General features: G+C 38.8%; 1 protein-coding gene across 1 annotated transcript; it reads left to right on the top strand.

Moving 5' to 3' along the window:
- The first annotated feature begins 5,369 nt into the window (after positions 1 to 5,369).
- LOC122275882 lies at positions 5,370 to 5,690 on the top strand. The gene has a single exon (XM_043085190.1). The coding sequence runs from the start codon at positions 5,370 to 5,372 to the stop codon at positions 5,688 to 5,690; it is 321 nt and encodes a 106-aa protein (XP_042941124.1).
- The last annotated feature ends 8,112 nt before the right edge of the window (positions 5,691 to 13,802 follow it).

The following is a 13,802-nucleotide window of genomic DNA, read 5'->3' as shown; positions in this document are numbered from 1 at the left end:
CTCTTCTCATCTCCTTCCTTTCAACATTCTAATCCATATGATCACCATCAAGCTTTCTTCCTCCAATTATCTTCTCTGGAAAAGCCAACTTCTCCCTCTTCTTGAGAGTCAAGACTTGCTGGGCTACGTTGATGGAACTCTGGTTTCTCCACCTCGTTTTGAACCAGCAACCTCTACCACACTCAGCACCAAATATTTGGCGTGGAAAGCAGCCGATCAACGGCTTCTCTGTCTCCTGCTCTCCTCTCTCACCGAGGAAGCCATTGCTATCGTCGTTGGTCTCTCCACTGCCCGTGACGTTTGGCTCGCGTTGGAGACTACGTTCAGCCATCATTCGAAAGCCCGTGAACTGAGACTCAAGGATGACTTGCAGCTGATGAAACGCGGCATCAAATCTGTTGCTGAGTATGCCCGTACCTTCAAAACAATCTGTGATCAGCTTCATGCCATCGGCAGACCCGTCGAGGACACTGACAAAGTGCACTGGTTCCTTCGTTGACTCGGCACCGATTTTTCAAGCTTTTCCACAGCTCAAATGGCCCTCACTCCCTTGCCCGGATTTGCTGATCTGGTGTCCAAAGCCGAAAGCTTTGAACTCTTTCAACGTTCTCTTGAACCGTCGGCTCCTCCAACAGCTGCTTTCACAGCAACTCACCATGGCACCTCACGGACACAACAGAGGAATCATTCCTCCCGAAATCAGCAAGGAAATCGCAGTGGCCACAACGATTCCACTCGCACTCGTGGGCAGTCGAACCAGCGAAGCCGTTCAGGCCAGGGTCGCCGTCCACCACACTGCCAGATCTGCAGGCAAGAAGGTCACTATGCTGACCGCTGCAACCAACGCTATGCACGGACAGATTCAGCAGCACACCTTGCCGAGGCCTTCACTTCTTCATGTGGGCTGACTGGGCCCGAGCCCAGTGATTGGTACTTAGATACTGGAGCCTCAGCCCATATGACCAAAGACCCTTCCACTTTGGACCAGTCCAATAACTATACGGGTAAGGATTGTGTAATTGTAGGGAATGGTGCTTCCCTACCCATTACCCACACCGGTATCACTTCTCCAACTCCCAATCTTCATTTATTGGATGTTTTAGTCATTCCCCGTCTCACCAAAAATCTCCTATCAATTAGTAAATTAACTTCTGATTTTCCTCTCTCGGTTACATTTACTAATAATTGTTTTACTGTCCAGAATCGTTAAACGGGAAGGGTAGTGGTAACCGGTAAAAGAGATGGTGGCTTGTATGTGCTGGAACGCGGCAACTCCGCTTTTATTTCCATTCTTAAAAATAAAGCTCTTCATGCTTCTTATGATTTATGGCATGCTCGTCTTGGACATGTTAATCACTCTATTATTTCTTATTTGAATAAAAATGGTTATCTTTCTCTTACATCTTTATTGCCTTCTCCTGCATTGTGCACTACATGTCAACTTGCCAAAAATCATCGCTTACCTTATGCACGTAATGAAAAGGGATCGTCACATGTGTTGGATCTTATTCATTGCGACATTTGGGGCCCCTCCCCCGTCAAATCCACATCGGGCTTCCTATATTATGTCATATTTATTGATGATCACTCTCGCTTTACTTGGCTTTATCTTTTAAAATTCAAATCTGATTTTTATGATACCTTTATTCACTTTCAAAATTTTGTGGAAAATCAACATTCCACTCGTATCAAAATTTTTCAAAGTGATGGTGGTGCAGAATTTACAAGCAATCGCTTCAAAGCCCATCTTAGCACCTCAGGCATTCACCACCAACTTTTCTGCCCATACACACCCGCTCAAAATGGTCGCGCTGAAAGGAAACATCACCATGTGACTGAGACTAGTCTAGCCCTTCTTTTTCACTCTCACATTTCCCCTCGCTTCTGGGTTGACGCCTTCAGCACTGCAACTTACATTATCAACCGTTTGCCCACACCGCTTCTTGGAGGTAAGTCCCCATTTGAGCTTCTTTACGGCTCCTCACCCAATTATGAAAATTTCCATCCATTTGGTTGTCGTGTTTATCCTTGCTTACGTGATTATATGCCTAACAAATTTTCTCCTTGCAGCATTCCTTGTATTTTTCTAGGTTACAGTTCTTCCTATAAAGGGTTTCGCTGTCTTGACCCCACTACCTCTAGGCTATATATCACTCGTCATGCTCAATTTGATGAACACCACTTCCCCTCTTATAACAGCTCTCAAGCTCAGCCTATCTCATCTCTCAATTTTTCCAATTTTCTTGAACCCAGTCCCAACGACCCCCCTCCTACTTTCCCTATGCACCATTCTCCGCACCTTACACCTTCCGGATCCACCCCGTGTGTTATTTGTACTAACTCAGTGGATGAGTCTTTGCAGGTTCCTCATTCTATTGCAGGTTCTTCCTCATCATTGTTGGATCCTAGACCGCCTCCTGTTGAGACTGCCATTGATCGTTCTGTTCCTGATCTCCCATCCGCTCCTGCCTTATCATTGGGTTCTCATCCCATGATCACACGAGCCAAGTCCGGCATCTTTCGGACTCGTCATCCGGCGGATCTCACTGTCTTGGAATCCTTTGGACTTCTTTCTGCTCTACTTGCATCTACTGAGCCCAAAGGATTCAAATCTGCTGCTAAGAATCCTACCTGGCTTGCTGCTATGGATGAAGAAGTTCATGCTCTACAGACCAATCGCACCTGGATCCTTGTCCCTCGACCTATCAACACCAACATTGTGGGTTCCAAATGGGTGTTTCGGACCAAATATTTACTTGATGGATCCATTGAGCGCCTCAAAGCTCGACTTGTTGCCAAAGGCTACACTCAGGTACCTGGACTTGACTACACTGACACTTTTAGTCTTGTTATCAAGGCTACTACTGTTCGTGTTGTCCTTTCTCTTGCGGTTACCAACAGATGGCCTCTTCGTCAACTGGATGTCAAGAATGTCTTTCTCAATGGTCACCTTACTGAAAATGTCTTTATGGAACAACCTCCTGGATATGTTGATCCTCGCTATCCCGACCATGTTTGTCAGCTGAAAAAAGTACTTTATGGCCTCAAGCAAGCTCCTCGTGCCTGGTTTCAGCGGTTTAGTTCTTTTCTTATTACACTTGGTTTTGCTTGCAGTCGTGCTGACACCTCTCTCTTTGTTTTCCACCAGCAGTCTGACACTATTTGTTTGCTCCTTTATGTTGATGATATTATCATTACTGGCAACAATCCCTCTCTTCTTGACAGCTTCACTCACAAGCTCAATTCTGAGTTTGCCACCAAAGATTTGGGTTCCCTCAGTTATTTTCTTGGTCTGGAAGCCACCTCCACTACTGATGGTCTTTTTATCAGTCAGCTGAAATATGCACGGGACATTCTTACTCGCGCCCACTTGCTTGATAGTAAGCCGGTTCACACTCCCATGGTTATCTCTCAGCATCTGACTAGCGACGGTTCCCCTTTCTCAGATCCCACTCTTTACAGATCACTTGTTAGTGCCCTCCAATACCTCACCATCACTCGTCCGGACATTGCTTATGCTGTCAACTCTGTCAGCCAATTTCTACATGCTCCGACTAATGATCATTTTTTGGCTGTCAAACGCATTCTTCGCTATGTCAAGGGCACTCTTCATTTTGGTCTCACCTTCCGCTCCTCTATTGGTTCTAGTGTCTAGTTGCTTACTCTGATGCTGATTTGGCTGGTTGTCCCGACACTCGTCGCTCCACTTCTGGTTACTCTATTTATCTTGGCAACAATTTGGTTTCTTGGAGTGCCAAGAAGCAACCTACTGTCTCTCGTTCCAGCTGTGAGTCTGAATATCGTGCTCTTGCCACCGCTGCAGCTGAACTTCTCTGGCTTATGCACCTTCTTCAAGATCTCAAGGTCCTCCTCTCACAGAAACTACTCCTGTTATGTGACAATAAAAGTGCTATTTTCTTGAGCTCTAATCCTGTTTCTCACAAACGGGCCAAGCACGTTGAGCTTGATTATCATTTTCTTCGAGAGCTTGTGGTTGCTGGCAAACTTCAGACGCAGTACGTCCCTTCTCACCTACAGGTTGCCGATCTCTTTACTAAGAGTGTTCCTAGACCTCTATTTGAGTTTTTCCGTACCAAGCTTCATGTCTGTTCCAATCCGACGCTCAGCTTGCGGGGGGGTGTTAAGGAAACTGTTAAGGAAACCGTACCATAATTCTAGGCTCATTTAGTTGTCCTTAATTCCAGCAATGCTATTGTATAGATTGATTTAGTTTCCTTTTATTTTACCATTCATCATTATGTACATGATTTGTAAATGATTCAGATATAGTAAATATATAAAGAGATCACTCACCACATTCGGTTGTGTGGTGGTTTTGCAAATCCTCTCACATGTGAACCCGTTAGGGCTTGTGATATCCTAATAGAAATAATTACAGCAGTGTTGAGTTCTGACTCATGTCTCAATGCCCTCTCAACCAGCTTAGGCAAGTCTCTCCCTCTCTTTTCACAAGGAGAGTTATGATTATTCTTTTGGCATACATTCCCACGCTTATTGTGTTGCAATTATCATTTAATTTACCTCTCAGTCTGTTTCAACGAAACCTACCTTTCAATCTTTAGTATAGAAGTCGTGGTTACCTCTATGCATGCTTCCTAATAGTTGTTTTCTAAGGACTAGAGGAGTTTGAGCCTCCTTGGCTTGTTCCGACAGCGCCAACCTTCCTTTTTCTAGGTGAACGGCGATACTTACTTCTCCCAAACACTTCCTCATAGCCTGATGTTGTTAATGATTCAAGGTGGTTGAGAGGCCAACGTATGTCCCACCTGGCAACCCTTGTCGGCATTCCATTAGTCTTGAGCCGGGTCGGACAGACCTTCATCTTAGTTGACCGGACCCACCAGGAATGTAGTCTTGGGTGTTATCAATCTGGCGGACCTGCTTTAGATAGTGGAGTCTCGGTCCCTGGGCCAGACTTTTTTCACTCTCTCCGATCTCCAATAATATACAAGTTAAGCAAGAGAAACACTTGAGCAATAAAGGGCGCTGGCCGCCAGCCTAATTAAAAGCATATTAAAAAATGTAGCAAGTCAAACCCAAGACCAATCCCACTAATGATAAAAGCAGTTAAACCAGTTCTTTCTCCTCATCTCTTTCCTCTTTGCAAGTCTTCGTACTTCGTAGTCGAACTCCTGACAGATACCGACTACGCTGAGAGCACCGTTTCAACTCCCGCCAAGAATTGCACCCACTCCAACCACCAAACGAAAGGAACCCGGCCCTTTTCTGATCTAATATAAAACCTCTATTTCACAAACCTTATAGAAAGCATGCATGCCCTCTAATTAAGCTGTAGAAAGCCAAAAAGAAAAGCAAACTTACGTAGTTTGAGCGATAAAAAATTGGCCATGGTGGGTGTTTGTTCATCCACTGCAATGGCTGAGAGGATTTCTTGCTACACTGCTTTGTTCTTAGCCGTAATGCTGGTTTTGAGCTGTTGCGAGTCAAGTGAAAGCGAATTCGCGGCCCGGTCGACGGTACTCATGAAGAAGATCATGATCAACAAGCCATGCGATGAAATTTACGTTGTTCATGAAGGAGATACACTGCAAAGTATCGGTGAAAAATGTGGGGATCCATATATTGTCGAAGACAATCCACATATCCATGACCCGGACGACGTTTTCCCTGGCCTCGTTATCAAGATTACTCCTTTAAAGAATAGGTAGATTTCCGTTATTCTCATGATTCATAATTAAGCTAATTTTGTTGCTTAATTTTCAAGTTGTAAGTATTGAGAGGAATTTATATGTACGTATTTATATGTATATATATAATGTCATGTGTGTGAGATTTGGCGCAGATCGACCTGAAACTTGTGGTATTTGTTAATCAGTCTCTAAAACAAGTGCAGATGAATGTAATTCCCGGATTAAGCAAAGAAGATATATCGTTTACCGCTAGAGGGAGAGAGAGTTGCATTTTCCCTCTCGATGCCATAAAAAGTTGGGAAGAAGGGGTTGGGGTACCTATTTCTGTTAGGTTTGAATATTGCCCACCACCAACAGGGCAAAAAGTGGGACGCCAGATATCCGGTTATAGTTTATCCGCCCCATAAAATGTTATGGGCCTGCGCTTAAACTCAAATATGATTGTATAGTAAAACTTGGTAGGTCCAGATCTTCTTGACTGAGCCCATAAAAAAATTATGGACCAGGCTGAAGCTCCATGCACACGGCCTGCAGATTTAGATATGGTCCTGGTCCATGAACTCCACTATGGTCAATTCGCACGTTAACCCAAAACAACACTTAAAAAAAAAAAAAAAAAGTGTCTGGCCAGTTGCTACATTGTTCACGAATGGGCGCATTTTACTCCAAAGAGTAATACAAATCTAATTAGATAAATCTTTTTGTGAGTTTTTTTTTTTATGGGCTCTATTAATAAAAAATAATTTTTTTTACAATTTTTTAGGATGAGATCTAATATTTTATAAAGACTGCATGGGACTTCTCTATTTGTGATTTGTAGAAATCATCTCTCTACTGCAGAATGTGCTTGCTCGCTCTATTCATACCAGATTAGATCATAATCCCAAATTCAAAACGACTAGTCGACGCTTCATATATACAAGTTGCAAGGAATTAACACTACAAGAAATTAGCCATTTTGCAGCGTTTTTAATTATGCTGCAATTAAAATCGCTACAATAGATATCCTTTTGCAGCGAAATATTACGCCTTGCAATATTTTTACATCGATCCACGGTTCAATGAAGCGGGGCGCTTCACTTAGTTTTTTACAACGAAATTTGAGTCTATAGCGACGACAATATGCGTTGTAAAAAAAAAAAAAAAAACTTCTTGCAGCGGCCTAATATCGTTGCTACTGGCTACGGGCACGAAAACGGAGGAGAATTTGTTTTTCCCCCCCCCCCCCCCCCCAACCTCTGTTACCGAGTTCAGAGTTCTCCACTTCGCGCCTCTTGCCCATTTCTTCTACCTTCAGTACCCAGGAGACCAACTTCATATCTTCGGCTGGAAATCTACCACCATTCTCGCCTACGTTCCGAACCCTAGAATCTCCACCACCTCATTTCCCTTCTGCGGAAGCCACGGTCCTCGTTTCCTCCCCATCCCGCTGTGTGGGTTTGTGATTATTGTCAGTGTGATTTTATTCCGGGGTTCTCTTTGCATCGGATGTTGCCATTGTCGAACCTAACAATTGTTGCAGTCCTTCCGTCACCACAGGTATTGATTCTACTCATTTTCCTCTCTCTCCCCCTTCATCCGCTGTCACTGCTTTGCATAAATGGGAGCTTATTAGCATGTAGAGGTTATGGTAGATGTTGGAATCTGAAAGATGCCATTATTTTCTTTCACCAATTTTTTATTTTATTTCATTTATATCTGCCTTTTTTGATCGCTGTAGATGTTAGTTTTATGAAATTAGGCCTAAATTTACTAGGTTATAGTTTTAAATTGCACCGTAACCGTTGATTGACATTCGCTTTTGCTTGAAATCCTTAATTATCCAGATTTTAGGTTAGGATTTGAATAGCATCGAAAAATTGGAAGTGAGGGCTAATTTTCTTGTAGTGAAAGAGGAGAGACTAATTGTGTGGTAGAGGAGATAGAATTAACGGGAGATGACAAAACTTTGTAATAGTATATACTTAATATTCAGGCTAGAAAATTGTTGGTTAAGCACATGCTACTTACAAGAAATTAAGCACTATGTTGTCATCGTCAACATATTTATAGGACTGGAAAGAGATATTTGGTCATTCTAAGTTTTAACGGCCATATATATATGTATATATATACTGATTTCATGATTATTAACATTAGATGGAATTTGAGATGCATGCATGCCATTCATGACAATAACACAAATGATTTTAATTCATGTGTCTTCGAAGTAGGCATCATTACATGCATGTTGAAGACAAAATATTGTCTCATGAGATTGCAAGCAAGAAAAATAAGATTTTATTAGTTTTTAATAAATTTCCATTTAAGGGGAATTATCGACTTTCAAGAAACATATTTGTTGGTTTTAGTTTAAAAATAAAAATAAAGCAGTACTGTTGAATGAATATTTGGTGAAGCTTTGATACTTTTAGCTAAGCTTGTTGTATCAATCATGGTTTGGCATCCATGTGTAATATGATCCCTATGTTTTGGATATGATGGCATCCATGTGTAATATCATGGCTCTCCACATTTGTTATTTGACTTGGTTAGCTTTAATTGCATGTATCTATGTATGACCAGATCGATCAGTGTGTCCTCGCTCGCAGCTCCTCATGAATCTTCTTCTAATTTTTCTTTTCTTTTTCTTTCATATTTCCTTCTTGATCCCTTAAAATGAAGCTACAACATCATTGGCCCTTAACGTACCTTCTTTCTAAAAGGGTGATCATGTAGGTACGTGGCGCTTAATACGCATATTTGTTAGTAAGATTTTTTCTAATATTATTGTTGTTTTCCTTACTTTTTTTTTTTTTTTGAGAGGAGGTTTAAACCAAATCATTTCAAAGTGTCGAGTAATCTGATCATAAAAATCTTCAAGATTTTTTTTTTACCGATTAATAAAAACTCAGCTAGCTATTTGTATCTTTTAGTTTCTGGAACCTACACTACAAGAAAACAAGATTTTTCCATCGATTTTATATTCGTTGCAAAATAAATGGTTGCAAATGGACATTATCTTTTACATTTTTCATTTCGTCGCTAAATTCCAACGACGTGAAGTTGGGAAATGATAGTTGGAGAATTCACTATGCACTTTGTTACGAAGACTTTATACCTATTGTGATGGTTTTTTTCATCACAAAAAACAATAATTACTGTAGCGGCATTTTCTTTCCATCAAGCTAGAGAAATCGTCTTAAAATCCTATTTTTGTTGCGATTGTTTTTCGCAGCAATAAAACTTATGGGAAAGGGAGACTAAACATTTATTTGAGGCTAAATAAATCCTTATTTGCGGCGAGACTAAATCGCGGCAAGTAAATTTTTACAAAATTAAAAACAATTCATGCATACCCCAAGCCCTCAAACAAGCCTCATTCCCACACCCCTCCCTCTTGCCCTCTACCCTAACCCCTCCCCCTTCTAAGCTCCCTACCCTAACCTCACCCCCTCCATCTCAGTCCCGCACCCCTCCCCCTTTGTCTCAGGAACCGCATTCCTCCCCCTTTGTCTCTATCCTAATCTCTCTCCCTCTATCTTGGTTCCGCCCAAAGGTAGTGGGAAGTGACAAAACCCTCACCTTCAGCATTGGCGACCTCTCCCCCTCCCCCTCCTCCTCCATCTCAGTCCCCCACAAATGAACCTTTTTACTCGAAGGAAGCGTGAAACCCTCTCTTTCATATCCTATCTCACATTTGTGATTTCCCCCTCCCCTTCTATGTGATTTCCCATCATCTTCGAAACTTGATGGATTTCCCCCAAATTCGAAACTTGAATCATGCCCTAACTGGCCTCCTCTCTCTCTCTCTCTCTCTCTCTCTCTCTCTCTCTCTCTCTCTCTCTCTCTCTCTCTCTCTCTCTCTCTCTCTCTCTCTCTCTCTCTCTCTCTCACTCATTGCCTTGTGATTGATTCTGTATTTACGTAATCTCTTTGTTTCTCTATCATTTTAGGGCACAGGATGTGTCTAGAGATTTGTAGAAGAGAACCCCCCCATGTCCAGATATCTGCGCCACTGTATGGTATTTTAAGTGTTTCCTTACTCGGGTTTGTGACTAAAAATACCTTACCCACAAACTAATATTGTGATTATTCTCTAATTTTTGGCGCAAACACTCCCCCACCAAATAATATTTCATTTTTACCTTTTCCTCTGTTTGATCTAAAATGTTCACATGTAGTTCAAAAGATAGTAATGTCCATAGTGACTTGTATTCCCTTTCTTTGTTTAATTTTCTAACTGCTGCTGTATGGATGGTTTGAAAATTGCATTTACAGAGTAATGAGGTTTGTAGGGATTTCAATTTTTTTGATTGGTACATGATTGGGTGTTTGACTCTGTATCTTCTTTCTATTGTTTCATGTGACCAACATGAAGGTATGAGTACTTGTTACTTCTTTTTGTAGTTTGTTATATTGAAATGTGACAAAAATGATGGATTTCTTTTTCAATAAAGTTTAAGGATTTCGGATTCTCAAGCTAATATCTTAACTTTATTGGATGTGATTTGGATGTCTAATGACATAAAACTGTTAGGTGAGCTATTTGTGTGTGTTAGGCTAACATTTTAGGGGCACCCAAATTACAAGCCTAAGAGCATTAGTGTGAGCTCAATAGACTTTAACTAAAATTTAGTTAGAAAATTTACTTTTACAAATTTTAACTAGCCACTTTTTACAACACCAAATAATAGGTTCAACAAATCTTTCACTATTCTATTAAAATATTGATTTTAAACTTTTTATATATTTTAATTTTAATTATAATTTGAATATGATTATATTAAATATTAATTAATCTTCTAATCTAGCTAGCCGTTTTCAATTATTATAAACGAAAGTAACGTATATAACATTATTTTATTTGAAAAAAATTAAAAAAATTATAACAAGAACCCAAATTGGGCAACATACGGCAACGTACAGCGGAATTATTATAAATGAAAGTAACGTATATAACATTATTTTATTTGAAAAAAATTAAAAGAATTATAACAAAAACCCAAATTGGGCAACAGCGGGTTGCTCTAGCTGGGAGAGAAATGGCAAGGGAACTGGAAGTAATATTTTACTCTAAAAATAATATTTGGCTAGTGTCTTTCCCTCAACAAATTTAGCCAGCCATCTAGTTGATGGCCAAATTTACTGTAGATTTATTGAGCCCATTGTAGTACAATATTTCACATTTTAACTATTCTTTAGCTATAATTTAGCTTTGTTGAGCCCACTACTAGTGCTCTAATCATAGAATAAGTGAAGTAGTTATGCTAAGAGGAGCCTTTATTTATTATTGCTTAGTTTTCTTGGTAACCAAACAGGGATTGATAATGATGATGTATTCGTAATGAATTCATATATTATGTTTAATCCTTTGTAAATTCTTGTAGTTGCTGCTGAAGTTTGATGATGAGTAAGTGATAGAAGAAGATGGAAATTGGGCATTAAGGAGCAGCATGGGTGAGACAGAGGTAACATCTATCTGCCTGTTGGTTCTATGTAATTTCTTAGTAAGTTAATTTTTATTTATAGTTAATTTATGCCTTCCTAGTATGTAATGAGAAGGACATTGCAAAACACCTCAGGGTAAGATGTTTAATATCTCATGGTTGAAGTGAAGTTGTGGATTTTCCAAGTATGGTAGGCTATAATTGTAAGAAACATTAGTTGCTTCCCGATTATAGTACTTAATTGCCTTCCATTAATGCACCATGCCAGTGTATAGATTACTATAGTACTCTGAAACTGGTCATTTGGATGAATGAATGACCATTCTATTAAACCACTTTGTCTCAGCTGCCACTTGGACTTTCTTGATTTGCTTAATTTGTAGAACAAATAATGAAACTTAGCACGCTCATTTGATCATCTCATTAAATTATGTTTTTAGTTTCTAAAGATATATATGTACTCCCTTTGTGTTGGATCAGGTTTACATTTTCAATGTTGCATTTAGTTTAGCAAAGCTAGTTTAATATATGTTACAGGAAATATAAAAACAAAACTCTTTGTACTAATGAAAGAATTCAAATCGATAAGAAGGCACTTAGAAGAAAGGTTTGTACTAGCATGATGAAGAAACTCAATGGCACTTATTAATTATTATAAGAACCATCTATCTAATAATGTATTATAAATTCATTTAAGTAATCACAATATAGATTTCTATTATCTTGGTAATGTTTAGAAGGTGCTGTTAATAGTTCAATTTGTTTTGGTATTTTGAATTCCTTATTTTGAACGGAGTGGTTACACTTGCATTGAATTATGCTTTAGTAATCACTCAAAAATCAATAAATTGCAAGTGTGTATGGTTAAGCAGCAAGTACCTGCTCAATGTCTCCATATTGGTTATTGGGTTCTCTTCAGATGCAAAAACTAGATTGTTGCTATCAAAATTATTCATAAAGGATAAACTCCAGAGGAGATTGCCAAGAGAGAAGCACAATTTGCAAAATTCCTGAGATATTATGTTGTTGGAAGTGCTGGAAGTAAAGAAAATGTACCTTACTATTTTTACGAGTAATTTTTTTGTTCTCTAGTCCTTTATTTGGTGGCTGCCATCTAGATTTATTCCAAATCTAGATTTTTAATGGTGAAAGTGATTTTGATTTTACCTTTTTTAGCATGCATGCTGAAGATGTGGCTGCTTATATGTGCATATTGGTTGCTGCCCTGAAAGAAGCATGGGGAAAATTTAATGCTAAAGATTTCTGAAATGCTCAACTTAGTTTGGTGGAACTAAGGATGATAGAGAGATGCTAAAAGTGGTTTCAGTTTGTTTGAAGAAATGTGACCAACGTACACCTGCTTCCCCAACATTCCCTTTGAAGTTAAAGCTTACCCTCCACTAATTCAGTACATGGCAAGTGTTTAGATGTTTTGGTTAGCATTTGATGGGATGGAATTTAGTTATATATGTAGTGACACTTGACTGGATAATTGCAACAGCATATATATAACAAGTTATTTATTTGAATGTTATTATCATGACTAGTACTTGTAAGGGGAAATGGGCAACTAGCTAAGTATCTAGGTGGTTGTTGCCCATCACATGTAACATGTTATAATATATATATATATATATATATATATATATTAATATGCATGTGGAGTTTGAATTAGCTAAATGAAATAGCAGAACATGTATACATGTGTCAGCAATTTGTAGATACTTGTTAATCATAGTTGGATTTGTCTTGATGATTTTTATGCTCTCATGATTCAATGAAATTCTTGCAGTTTATATTTTTGTCATGACTATAATTAGAAAATACACGGTTAATCAAAAAATTATCACATTAAATTTAGTTGTTATTTCTATGGTGATTTGGGTTTTTGGTTGGAAATCAGGTTAATTTGCACCATGCTATAGTGTATATATCATTCAGCTGAATGGTATCAGTTGAATTTGCCATGCTAATTGCCATTTGCATCGAAATAAAGTATATTTTTACATCGAGTTATTGTGGATGCGAATGGACACATCAGGCATTGGGATGATTGATCCCAACCAATTTTGCGTTATTTGCAGCAAATAAAAATCGACACAAAAGGTAATGAATTAGTGACCAAGTCATCAAATGGATACTAAAATTCAAAAATAACCAAATAATTATATTCAATTGTCGACAATAAAAAATCAATGCAAAAAAAATATTTGCATCGATTATTTCTTATTTTTGCAACCAAAACAAACGTTGCAAATGACTATATTTCTTGTAGTGCTAGGAGCAAGAGATGGCATTTATTGACGGCACATGATCTGATGGTAGGATCCCTAAAAACAGACGTTTAGTTTTTGAAGAAAAAAAGGCTTTAAGAAGTGGTGCTGGGGTGTACGCAGTAGAGAGAAAAAAAGATGAAGCCATTTTTTATTTTTATCATTGTACGCATAGTACTGAGAAAAAAAAAAGAAAAAAAAAAAGGATGGTGTTTTAAGATTATTGAGAATGTTTCAGATAAAAGATTGGTGTTATATATTTTTAAAAGAGTTTTGGGCCGGCTGAATAATTTGTATAGAGTTGATTCGAGATATATGACGATTAATTTAGATGTTGTATTTTAGAGGAGATAAGTCAAGAGAAAGTCTGTTACACCGGTTCAATTAAAAGTTTACATATCGCAAAAAGTTTGAATATACTTATAGAA

This window comes from Carya illinoinensis, chromosome 9, assembly GCF_018687715.1.
Source record: "Carya illinoinensis cultivar Pawnee chromosome 9, C.illinoinensisPawnee_v1, whole genome shotgun sequence".
NCBI lineage: Eukaryota > Viridiplantae > Streptophyta > Magnoliopsida > Fagales > Juglandaceae > Carya > Carya illinoinensis.
Note: the sequence above shows the minus strand (reverse complement) of the source record. Positions and strands in the feature narration are given on the sequence as shown.